The following is a 12,984-nucleotide window of genomic DNA, read 5'->3' as shown; positions in this document are numbered from 1 at the left end:
CTTACTTTATGAAGTCAGTGGAATGTTTAAATTAAAAATTTGCTAGGTCCTAGAGAGGAACAATATTCTACTAAAAATAAATGAAAAACAAGAAGTATATTTCTAAGAATATAAACCCGGAGACCCTTTCTAATTCAAAGCTTCTGTGGCCTTTATCTAGTCCAGCTTTATTGAGGTAAAACTGACAAAACTGTAAAATATTTAAAGTGTACAACATGATGATTTCTGTATGCACTGTGAAAGGATTGCCACCATTGGGTGAATTAACACATCTGTGACCTCACATATCCATCCATGGTGTTTAAATTATCACACCATGCTGGGCATTATTACTAATTTAAGTGACAGCCTGGTAAGTCCAGGGTCTCAAGTTCAGTGACAGCTGGCAAGCCAGCCGTGTGACGGCCCCAGGCAGCAGACAAGCCCCTCCAGCGCCAGCCAGCAGCTCACTATGCATTACTCACAGAGGGGTCCATGCTCAGCTCTCCTGCAATCCCACCTGCTGTTAGAAATGCTGAACGCCTACTCCCTGACCGCAGGACATTAGCATCATCTTTGTACACAAAGCACATTATACATATGTGGACCATCAGGAGTTATAAACACTTAGACACAAGAAATCAATTATAAATGGAAAAACAACCCTTGAAATCAGACAGCTGAGGATGAACACAAATACTTTACGTATTTATATAAAATGTTCAATAGTTCTGTTCACGACTAGGCTATGAAAGTAATTTTTTTTACAAGTACCTCTCTCCTTTTTAGTTCCTCAATTGTCTTCAGTGCGTTATTATATTCTAGAAGTAGCCTGTTGTGTGTCAACTGTAGAGTTGCTAATTTGACCCTATATAAAAAGAAATTAAAAAGTGGAACCTTGGGGAAAATATCGTAGACACTTAGTCTTGCCTCCCAACCTGCTTCTGAACCCGCAAGTAGCGAAATCTCTCCCACCTTCGTCATCCCACCACCTACTAGCACGTTCTTACTCTCAAAGGAAACAGTTCCCCCATCAAGGTAGATTACACACAGGTTTCATAATTGTTATAAGAAGACCTAAATTTTATCTCCTCAGAAAAGTCTCCTAGTACTCCTTTCAAATAGATAAAAGAGAAAAAAATTTACTTTACTCTCAAATCCTGATTCCAATCTGCATAAAGGAGCTATTCTGTCTTCTTTGAGCAAGCAGCCGTTCAGGCACCGCGTACTCACTTTTCGTCTTCTGTCTTGGCTTGCTCCATTTTGATTTCTGATCGCATGCTTTCCACTTGGAGCTCTAACTTTTTGTTATTATAAACGAGCTCTTGCTTTTCATTCAGCTCTGATGGGGTTGCAGAATTTTTCCTTTCGAGGGCCTGACATCTAAGAAAGATCAAAATTTCATGAGGACAAACAATGCTCCTTCATTTCTCAATGGCTTTCAAACAAACCCCAAGATTATGCTGCAAATACAAAGAACTTGAGGATTCTACTTTTCACAAATTTAACAGTACAAAATTAAATATTTTATCCTCCCTGCTTCTTTACTAGAAGCAAGTATTTCTGAACCCTGATGCCTGTATATAAAAAAATACAGATTTTTTTTTGTAAAAGAAATTTACGTATTTCTGAACCCTTAAGCCTCACATAAGCAAGTCCGGATCTAAGATCACAAAAGCTACTGCCCACTTGGAGTAACTGTTTTGACTAGTCATGCAAATATATTTTTGTTATTTAGACACAGACCAAGGTAGTAATTGGCTAGAAGTGCTTCCCATATATAGTGATCCATGGCTTTCTTTAATGTCTTTAAAAGTTATGGGCTCTGTTAAGACAAAGATTCAAGAGGGGAGAAGGAAGTGCTTTGAGTCCTCCTACATATCAGAGACAGAATTTCAGTATAATAATAGCAAATATGAGCCAACAATAGCCAACTGCAAGGCACTAACACAAAGCATATTAAACATTAGCTCACTTAATACATTACAAAGCTGGAACTATGACACAAAGTTTACAAATGATAAAACTGGGAGGCCCAGAGAGGTTAAATAAATAACTTGCACAAGGTAATACCACAGATAAGTGGTAGATCTGTATTTTGACACAGGTGTGTTTATCCACAGTCCTCAGCATCTGCTGCTGTGCTGAACCAGGTCCACAATCCTGTGACTCCCTGGTCAGTGGACCTCCACAGAAACACACACTTGTTTGCTGTGTCTGAAATATATTTGCTGACTCACCCAAAACAACAGCATCGATTTGGCCTTCCTAAATTTGGGGTAACTTCTTACATCAAGAGAAACAAGCAAATGCAAAATTTTCCCAATGTATATATTAGCCTTCATAACTGACTGAAAATGGAAACATTTTTTCCTGGATAAATCCCACTCAAGTTCGTGTTCTTTGTAGCTTTCTTTTATGTTCGTTCACATCAGTGTTGTCAGCTCAGGTAAATCACAGGAAGCCTGGCTCACTGCTTTTTACAGCTCCTCCTATATGCTTAGCAAGTGCCCCCAAAACAGCAAAATCAGAGTCCCCTGGGCCCACTCCCCTATATTACCACAAGAAATTCATGTTTATATATTAACCTGAACATTAATGTTTTCTGAATTCATAGTTTAAGTAGGTCTCTTTTTCTTAATTTACTAACACAGTAAAAAAAACTATGTTTTTGTATAGTAACATATTTTGTAAAAATGTAAACTTTTCAAAGGAGGATAAAATTTATCACTCTTTCTTACTTTTCTTGAAGTCTCTTCTTCATCAGCTCAGCTTCACTGAGTTTCGTGTGAGCTTCCTGAAGCTCTTTAAATAGGGTTGTCACCTGAAGGCTCAGCGTTTCCACCTCACTTCCAACCTGTCATCCAGGAAATCCCAAACATGCATTTATCAGAGGTTGAATGAACCTCTTTGTGAGAACAGTGTGAACCACTGGTGTGCAATTAAGACTGATGGGTGAATTGATTAAACTTTTGAGAACTAATGCCCCAAATATCTTGTATGAAAAGAAATGCTTTGGATACAACTGTTTCCTTATAGAGCATTAACTGATCAATTTGGATGCACTTGTGATAATGACTTTATCATAATCAAAATGAATTCAGGCCTGATCATGGTTCCGGGGATCACAGATCACAGTGATGTCAAAGCACAATCTAATTTACCCAGCCAGCAGCTCACGCCATGTTCCCTGGCTGATTTAAGTTACCAGTTTACTCAGCGACTGTTTCTGTACTGGCTTTTCCCTGGCGGCTCTAGAGTTTCTGCCAGTGAGTTCTGTGGAGCCATGGAAATCCCAGTATGTCTTTATTACCTCTGATTAGCTTTTATCAACAGGGACTGTTACTCATAGGTGGCCTCTTCAGCTCAGTTTTTTAAATGTTCTCCATTCTCTTGAAAGTAGGGGGTCAACGCAGAGCATGGCACACTGTAGGCATCTGATATATATTTGTTGAATAAATAAATCAGCTAAAGCGAGCATTTTATGTAAATGCCTTATGTGTTGGCTACAGTGGGTCTTACAACTTCCTGCCCTCATCAGCTTTCTCCAAGAGTTAAGGCTGGGTTTGCAGGCTGCCAGGCACTTCTCTGAGTTGTCTCAGAACAGACATGTATATAAACATGACCCTTTTTCACTCAAGCTATTTTATTCAGATCAGTAGTGGAACAGAACCAAGAGCTTTCAATTCCACCTTAAGTGGAATTGGGTCACATCCTCAAATGATAAAAGGGACAAAATTCCTTTCTCAATTAGTGAGTCTGTTCATTTAGGAATTTGGGAAAGAAAAATCAGTCAAGAAGAGATAGAGGAGTTATTTCCTAGAATCACTAGGAATACACTCACTACAATTTACAATGAATGAAATTCAGATTAGGCCAAGGAAATGTAAGAGAAACAGAAAATATTCAACATTGAAATTATTTCTGTATTTCTAAAGCCAGTAACACATCACAAGACTTGGCTCCAGCTCCTGTACTTGGCTCTGCCCCTCAGGGTTGTGAAAACAGTCTTAGACTCTTAGTACCCACAGTTTCTGTGCCTTTCTCCTCTTCTTTCTCTTGTTCTGCGCGCCCCTCTGTCTGGGTCTCAATCTCAGAACGATCCTTAACTTTCTTTTCAAAGTCTGAAATTCTGAAAAATTACAGAATATAGAAGAGTTACTCTCTCTTTGGTTTCCAGAATAACAATTGCAGACGCACTTAAAAAAAAAGTTCAAAATCTGGATAAAGGATCAACATTTTCAAAAATTTCTCCCATTCACTGTATTAGCTTTGGTTTTGCTTTCAACCTGAAGTTGGCTAGAACTGATTAAGGGATGAATGCAGACAGAGGTATAAGAGCGATAATTTATCTTGAACACTGCACGTGTGCTACGTGAGAGTGGGTGTCCCCTTTAAAAGGGTCCAGCAGAAAGGGGAAAACTTGTTTTTCTGGACCCATCTATGTTCACAAGTTCCTGAAAACAAACAAATATGGCAACATTCTTAACACTGAATCACATATGAAAGCTAACCCAATACAAATGAAACAAAAAGAGGTTTGTGATTTAAGATGGTCGATTAAATTAAATATATGCATGTAATCTTTCTCCCACCCCGAACACCACTAAAATGACTTTAAAAAGCTATATACTGACAAGAACAGAGAGAAGGGGAGAGGGAATAATAGCAAGATTTGGGAAGCACAGGTGTGAGTGGGAACTGACTTGGCAGCCCTCCAAGGCCGGATCTGAGCCAACAGTCGGGAGAGCCAGGATGGAACCCAGTTCACACTGTGGGACCCCAAAGGCTCAGGAATCAGTGGCACCAGGCACCTCTGGACGTAGGGATAAAGTTGGGACCTGTTTAAGAAGGACTAGAAGATCATAAACTAAAGGATCCCTGAACTCAGAGACACTGATCAGAGTTGAGGACTTGTGTTCCCTACTGAAAAGAGGGGACCTCACACACAGGGTACTGAGACCCTCAGCCTTCTTTTCCTACTCATCTCAAGGCTGGCATCTAGAACAGTACCCTTCAGACAGGAGACAGGAGGAGTCTCCTCTGGGGAATCTGATCAGAATAAGGAAAGGATTTAAAGTTTTTGACATGCGGCTTCCCCAGGGAAAGCTCCCGGTCAGATCTCCCTACACGTGCACACAGCGCTTCAGTCAGCATGTAGCCCATGTAGCCCCCAGCACCCCAACTATTAACTCTGGTCAAACAGGCAAGATTACCAGACATTTCAGGAAAACCTTAAAATGAAGATAAAAGTAAACTAGAAAAAAAAAAAACTTACTGAAATCAGAATATGCCAAGGGAAATAAACTTCAAAAAACTATCAATATCCTTGGAGACAGAAACATATTACTACCATAATAAAATGGAACAGGAGCGTTCAAAGGAACTGCCACCCCCGCCAAAAAAGAAAATGAAAGTTGAGCAAATGTACCAGAAAGCAGAAAAAGAGAGAAAGAGAAAGAGTGAAAATGTGAGAGAGACAGCGACAGAGAAGAGGAATGACTACTGAGTTAAGAAAATCAGAGGACTGGCCCAGGAGGTCCAATTCAAAATAACAGTAGTGCTAGAATGAGGGAACAGAGAAAACTGAGGGTAAGAGACTATCCCTCAATTAATTCAAGATCATTTTTCAGGAACTGAAGGACATGAGTTTGCAGAATGAAAGAAGCCGAGAGTGTCTAGATCACGTGAAGGAAAACAGGCTCACACCAAAGCACATGTGAAATTTCAGAAAACCTGGGATGGAGCAAAGAATCTTCTGGGAAAAGGAAAAACAAAAGTTTTATCCCAAAAGATTAAGAATCAGAATGGCAATGAATTTCTCAGCATTAACACTAGAAGTCAGAATCCAATGAAGTAATGCTTTTAAAATCTGGAGGGAAAATTATATCCAATGTAGAATTCTAAATCTAGCCAAACTGTCTGTTAAGTATAAAGGTAGAAAGAGAGATTTTTGGATATGCAGATCTCAGAAAATATCCTCTCTGTATAATCTTTATTAGTAAGTTAGTAGAGATATTTAGAGAGTAAGAAAGGCATTGGATTCAGGAAATAGGCAATCAACAGAGTAGAGCTGAAGGAATTCTGCAGGACAGTGACAAGGGGAGATTCCAAGATGACTGCAATACAGCAAGACCTAGACAGCAATGATGCTGGACTCCAGAAGAAAAGGCTTCAAGAAGAGAACACTACTAGACTAACATGTTTGCATGTAATTGAGAGATTTCCTCACTGGGGAAGAGTATGGGGAAACTAAGTAAATTTTTAAATGGTGATTTTGCATAGAGGTTAAAGAAAACATTGTGTAAAAAAGGAAAAGTGGTCAAGGCATAAAGCATAGCTCAACAGAGAACTGGGTACATGTGTGTGCATGTGTGCATAATAATAAATGCTGAGTAGTGATCTAACTAAATTTCAGTATTATCAAATTTGGAGTTGGGGGTGGGGTGAAAGAAGGGTCCAGAAGTGTGTGGGGTGACAATGGTGGCAGTGACAGACAGTTAAATCTTTATAATGGGGGGGGGGGTGGTGGTGGTCAATAGATTATGTCTAAAATAGGGAAAAAAATTAAGTAGCAATTTAATCTTGATATATGGAAGTAAATATCAAAAGAACCAGCTAAATATGTTGAAAGTGGTGAGAAGCAGGAAGAAGCTGGCGGCGGATGGGGCTGCTGGTTCTTTCCGTAAAAAGCTTGTGGAACAACTGCTTCTTTACATGAATGCAAAACTGATTTTTAAAAAAGAACTTGATAATAATAAAACATAAAACAAACAGCATTGGTACCTGTTGCAAATTGCCAAACCTAACTGGTGCACAGGCACTGTTTCTGGCTAGGCAAATAAACGGGTTAAGAGCTGGCTGGTGCAAGGTTGAAGGATCACACCACTCACATATGACACAGGCTTCTGACCTACATTTGAATTTCAACTTAATTTTCTAGGGCAAATTTTCATCTTGAACTGACTTTTCCCCTGCTACTTCTTGATTTTCCTGGGTCACACTTCTTATATAATTTCTCTCTCCTTCCTGGCTATCAGTTTACGTTTGTTCAGAAGACACAATTTATATGAAACAAGGAAAGAAAGAGAAGTCTACTGTCCCCTTTCCCCACAAACCACCTAAAATTTTTCAGTCAGTTTTAGACTGTCTATACCTCTGTTTCTTATGACTAATGAAAATGGTTGAAGACTGACTTATTATTTGAGAAAAAGGCATGCTAGGTCTTGGAATGTGTTTTCACCATATCTCACATAGTAAATCAAGCCAGGCTGTCCAGGCATCAGTGATTTTATTTCCTGGTTTCAGCCCAACCTTAGTCAGGAGGTTGTCCCTAATACTCACATAGAGAACATTCATTGTGGCAACAGATCACTGACTTGCCAGGTGTTAAATACTGCAAGAAGGCTGGCTCACAAAGTGGAAATTTAATGCTATTGAGAAAGGGACCCTTTACAGGAAGCTCAAAGTTAGAGAGTGAAACACTCATCTCAAAGGTAGGCCTGACTTCCTAGCTGCAATCTGAAAAGCTACACATCCAGATAGAGAGATGTATCATTTTGAAAGCAGAAATTATATACTAGATCATATGAAAGATTAGGATATGTCATCAGCAAACTCATGACTTTACATTTTTATTATCAAAGGTAATCACTGAGGAAGGATGAATTACTGGCTAAACTTGACTTAGGATGGTGTGCAGAACTCAGGAGGGTCAGTGTGCCAATGAAACAGAAACACACTGATTACTCATTACTATTAAAGGTCTTTTTCAAAGCATAACATCCTCCCTTTAGAAATCAGCTGTAATAATTAACGTGTAAAAGGAATGCTTTTATTTATCTATTCATCTGAGCATTATTACTTGTTTTAGGATTTGTCAGAAAGGCAGGGCAGATCTTTTACTCTATTAGAATACATGATACTGGTCTCCTCTCTGAATCTTTCTAAGGGACAGCGGGGTAAATTTTATGTGGGATAAAAACAGAATTTATAGCCATTATACCTTTTTCACCTTTGAAAAGAGGTGACTATCAAATAAGTCACTGAACAAATCCCAGTGTCTTCCAGCTTAACCTCGCCCTGAATAAGTAACTTATATTTCATATTTTAAAAACAGATCTAGGGGAAGGGTATAGCTCAAGTGGTAGAGCACATGCCTAGTGCACAAGAGGTCCTGGGTTCAATCCCCAGTACCTCCTCCAAGCAGAAATCAGTGAATAAACCTAACTACCTACCCCTCATTAAAAAAACCAACAATACAAGAACAGATCTTATAGTTAAAATTTTCAACTGCTTCAGTTACAAAGTGCTTCTTATAACACTATAATTTTAAAATTAATGAGCCATTTATAATGTCTGAGAGAATTCTCAGGCATAAGATATTTATATATTATATACACATATTTATGATTAAATGCTGCATATTTATTATTTAATATTATTTGTTTATATAATTTCATTTATTTGTTATTTAATGTTGCATAGTTGTGATTAAATGTTGCAGTCACTGGAACCTTAAAACTCCTGCATAACCTCCCCCATGTTTTATATGGTTAGCACTTAGCACTACTAAAGAGTTCACTCACATGTAGAAATTCGTTGACTTCACAGCTCTACAAGGAAGATAAACTTTACCCCGAAGTGTTTGTGTGTATACTACATTTCTGTGAGGCCAGTTTCCCCAAAACATGTATGCTGAAAACTAAAACACATCACTGAAAGAAATTAAAGATGACCTAAGTAAATGGGAAGACATCCACGTTCATGGATCAGAAGACTTACTATTATTAAGATGGCAATGCTCCCCAAATCAGAATCCCCAGATTCAGCACAATTCCTAACAAATTCCCCACTGATTTTTTTCCAAAAATTAACAAACTTATCCTAAGATTGATATAGAAAAACAAGGGACCCAGAATAGCCAAAACAATCTTTTAAAAGAACACAATTGGAGGACTCAGGTTTCCCAATGCCAAAATTTACTATAAAACTAAATTAATCAAGACAGTGCAGCATTGGCATAAGGAGAGACATATAAATCAACTGAACAACACTGAGCATTTAGGAATTAATCTTTACATTTATGGTCAACTGAGTTACACCATGCGTGCCAAGACAATTCAGTGAGGGAAAGAATTATCTTTTCAACAAATCATGTTGGGACAACTAGATATCTACATACAAAAGAATGAAGATGGACCCTTACCTCACAACGTGAACAAAAATGAACTCAAAATGGATCACAGAGTTAAATAAATGTAAGAGCTAAAACTATAAAACTCTTAGGAGAAAACACAGGGGTGAATCTTTGTGACCATGAGTTAGGCAATGGTTTCTTAGATACGACACCAGAAGCACAAGTGACAAAAAAACAAACAAACAGATAAACTGGACTAGATCAAAATAAAAAAATTTTGTGCTGCAAATGATACCAACAAGGAAGTGAAAAGATAATCCACACAATGGGAGAAAATATTTGCAAATCATATACCTCATGAAGGACCTGTCTCCAGACTATTAATGAGCTCTTATAATTCATAGTAAGTAAAAGACAATCCAGTTTTTTTTTTAATGGGCAAAGAAGAAGATATACAAATGGCCAATATGAAAAGGTGCTCAACATTATTAGTCATTGAGGAGATAAAGTTGAAATCACAGTGAGATGCCACTTCACATCCACCAGGATGGCCAGAATCAAAAAGGTAAGACAAGTGTTGGTAAGGATGTGGAGAAAGCGGAACCCTCATACACTGCTGCCTGGAATGTAAACTGGTGCAGCCACTGTGGAAAACAGTTGGTAATCACTCAGAGTATTAAACAGAGTTACCATGTGACCTAGCAGTTCACCTCCTAGGTATACACCCAGCAAATCTGAAGAACATTTCCACACAAAAAATTGTGCATGAATGTTCAGGGCAGACATTATTCATAATAGGCAAAAAGTGGAACCAACCCAACTTCATCAAATGATGAACAGATCAACTAAGTGTTGTCTGGGCACACAATGGAGTATTATTTGGCAACAGAAAGGAATGAAGAGCTGATACGTGCTACACCATGGATGAACTTTGAAAGCATGATGGTAAATAAAATGAGCCAGTCACAAAAGTCCACATACTGTATGAGTCCATTTATATGAAGTGTGCAGAAAAGATAAGTCTATGAGACAGAAAGTAGATTGCTAGGAAGAATGGGGAACGAGTGGTAATGGATATGGATTTCTTATTTGGGGGAAAAACATTCTAAAATTATAATGTGGTAAAGGCTACATAACTCTGAATATTTCTTAAAAAATTGGAATGTACACTTTAAATGGATGAATTGTATGGTATCTTAATACATCTCAATATCTCGATAAAACTGTTTAAATACTTATTTCATACCTTTCTTTGGCTTCCTTGAGTGCAATTTCAAGTCTCTCCACCTTCTGGTTTCCTTCCCTTAGACCAAGCAGGAGCTGGCTCACAGTTAATTCCTCAAATTCCAAATAATTCCTGGTGCCTTCTGCAGATCTGCTCCTACATCAAGACAGATGAAGGTTAAAAGGTTTCCATGAGAAAACAAAAATGTCAGAGTCTAAGAATATAATGAACCAATTTCAAGGAACTGCTTTCCTGAACAGTCTCCAGTTAATTCTCATTTACAGACTGAGCACAGATGGCCCGGTGATGTCCAGTGCCACACTCTTTCTTGCTTTCCAAGGAAGGAGTGGGGACTGACAGGTAGGCTCGCCTTACACTGCAAGTGCTCACTTCTTCCAAATGGTCACTGTGTCCACAGCACCAGACCACAGGACCCACGGACACAGTGGAGCAGAGGGTAGCCCTGGTTTTTGGTGCTCAGCTTTCCTAGAGGACTCGCCCCAAGAGGACCACAGTCACACAAAGGGCACACGCACTTGTGCTGCCTGTGGTGACGTTCACACCACCGGCCTTTCTCTAACTCGACAGAAGCCACCACGTTCTCAGGTAAGGAGAAGAAAATCATCTTTGGTTTTGGTTTCAAATAATGAGAGCAGAGAAATGTAGGCATTGTTGGTACATCAAGTATTTTTCTTGATTTCAAAATCAGATTAAATCAAGAGGTGGTTCAATGACAAAGAAAACCATGACCACCACTGCAGTCACTCAACATTCTGGGCGACTATGCTGATGCTAATGGCAGCCACTCTTTCAGTAATCTACTCAGATTCACACATCTAACAGAGAGCCAGGATTAAATCAATCTCTGACTCCTTAAACTACTTTCCAACAGGGCAAAGAAGCTGTTATTAAAAAACAGCTGTGTGGTTTAAAAGAGGAAGTGGTCTTTACATGGCTATAAATGAAGAGGAAGTGGCTTGGAAATTTCAAATAGGGCTTTCTTCCTTCCCACCACTTCCAGGAAAGTGTTTTGATATATTACAAAAAGCAATGGTGGTGGGGGGGGGTGCTGAGGAATTTCTAACTGAAAAAGGAAATAACTTTCATTTCTGCCAACTGCCCTGATGGATGAAAGAATATTATCTAATCTTTATTTTCTCCCTTATACAAGGGCTTGGGAGCATAATTGAAAAAAAAAAACAAACTCATTTTTATGTTTTATAAGTACATTCATCAAGTTATAGAAAAAAAAATTAAAAGCCTATGAGGGAAGAGATCCTTAGGGAAGTTTTCAGATAAATATCTCTTATAAGTAGATTTATACAGTAGTAACCTGCTCACAGAGGACGAGCATTCTGGGTCAGAGTTATTTGCAAGAGTCTCAGGTGCCCAGTTCCCCTGCCTTCTCCAGGTACCCCCACCATGTAAGATGTCTGCTTCCAAATATCTACTTGGGACAAGTCTACTTGAGTGCCCAGCTCAGGTATCTGGACACTTGCAAAAAATAGCCACTGACACCCAGAGCAACAACGGTCATTGTTACGGATTATCCAGTATTAGTCACCTTGGCTTGTACTTGGAAATGAACAGGGAAGAGAAAATGGAAATCTAACCCTATCAGCTGGGCAGCCTGGTCAGACTGCACTGGTAAACAAATAGGAATCATGGGTCTTTTAATTGAGGACAAGTTTGTTTCCACTTCCCATCTGATGGAGATGAACACCTCTAAATAGCGTGGTGAGGGGTTAGCCTACAAAGGCACCAAACATTGTCTTCATTCTCCACCAGTTTTGGCTACAACATTAAATAGCATGCAAGCCGAACATTCTTGAAAGGTCCTGGTATAAGCTAGTAAGTGGCTTTTTCAGCCCACCACGTTTGGCCTCCCAGTGGCGAGCTGGGAGAGTGACAAGACTGCCCAGCGTGTCTTCTGACGGCTCTAGTGCTTCTTCACATACGTGTCAGTGGAGTCAGTTCTTGTGGGCCTAGGAGTTGTCTTGATTTCTTTTGTTGCCACATCTGCTTCTCCCTCCTATAAAAGGAGACATGAAAGGGATTTAACATAGTATGTCTGCAAGATAAATTCTTTATCAAAAAGGAGAAAGATCAAGAATTTTGATGACTCACAACCCAAGAAACCTATCAAACATTGAAACGTGAGATGTTTAAATTTGGTCACTCAAACAGAATGGAAATTTCCCCTTCCCTCAACCTGCCCGCCCATCAGGATTATAAATATCCAGGCGAGACGAGAGGTTGGTCTCTCCTTCAGCACAGTCACCCTGACCCATACACAGGAAAGCTTATCTCCTTCTCTCTCTCCTTGGCAGTTCCCTTCTCCAAGTTAAGGTCACACAGAGCTAGTGACAATTCCACACACCTTGCTCATACAGTCCTTTAAACTGCGAAGTGCTAGACTTGCTGAAGCAACACTGAAAAAAAGGGCTGTTTTCTGTGGGCAAGGCTCATAAAGCACAAAGGTGGCTCCTATCAGAAATTCGTAAGCATCTTGGGCCACTTAGGGAACAGTAAGACTCAAACCACTTAAATGATCTGAAAGACATTTTATATTCCAGTGGGCTAGTGAAAAGATCTTCCAAAAATACACAAAGATGTTTCTAGATAATTTTGTGTGTGCACA

The 12,984-nt window shown here is 39.2% G+C and overlaps 1 protein-coding gene across 3 annotated transcripts in view; it reads right to left on the bottom strand.

Moving 5' to 3' along the window:
- OPTN (optineurin) overlaps positions 1-12,984 on the bottom strand; it is a 44,364-nt gene that overhangs the window by 16,800 nt on the left and 14,580 nt on the right. For all 3 annotated transcript variants that reach the window (XM_064479515.1, XM_064479514.1, XM_064479516.1), the window contains exons 5-10: positions 12,302-12,375; positions 10,365-10,499; positions 4,009-4,111; positions 2,721-2,836; positions 1,213-1,362; positions 754-847 (exon numbers count right to left, since the gene is read on the bottom strand). In XM_064479515.1, the coding sequence (XP_064335585.1) occupies positions 754-847; positions 1,213-1,362; positions 2,721-2,836; positions 4,009-4,111; positions 10,365-10,499; positions 12,302-12,375 (672 nt within the window). The remainder of the gene's footprint in view (positions 1-753; positions 848-1,212; positions 1,363-2,720; positions 2,837-4,008; positions 4,112-10,364; positions 10,500-12,301; positions 12,376-12,984) is intronic.

This window comes from Camelus dromedarius, chromosome 26, assembly GCF_036321535.1.
Source record: "Camelus dromedarius isolate mCamDro1 chromosome 26, mCamDro1.pat, whole genome shotgun sequence".
NCBI lineage: Eukaryota > Metazoa > Chordata > Mammalia > Artiodactyla > Camelidae > Camelus > Camelus dromedarius.
This window is presented reverse-complemented; position numbering and strand designations above follow the sequence as displayed.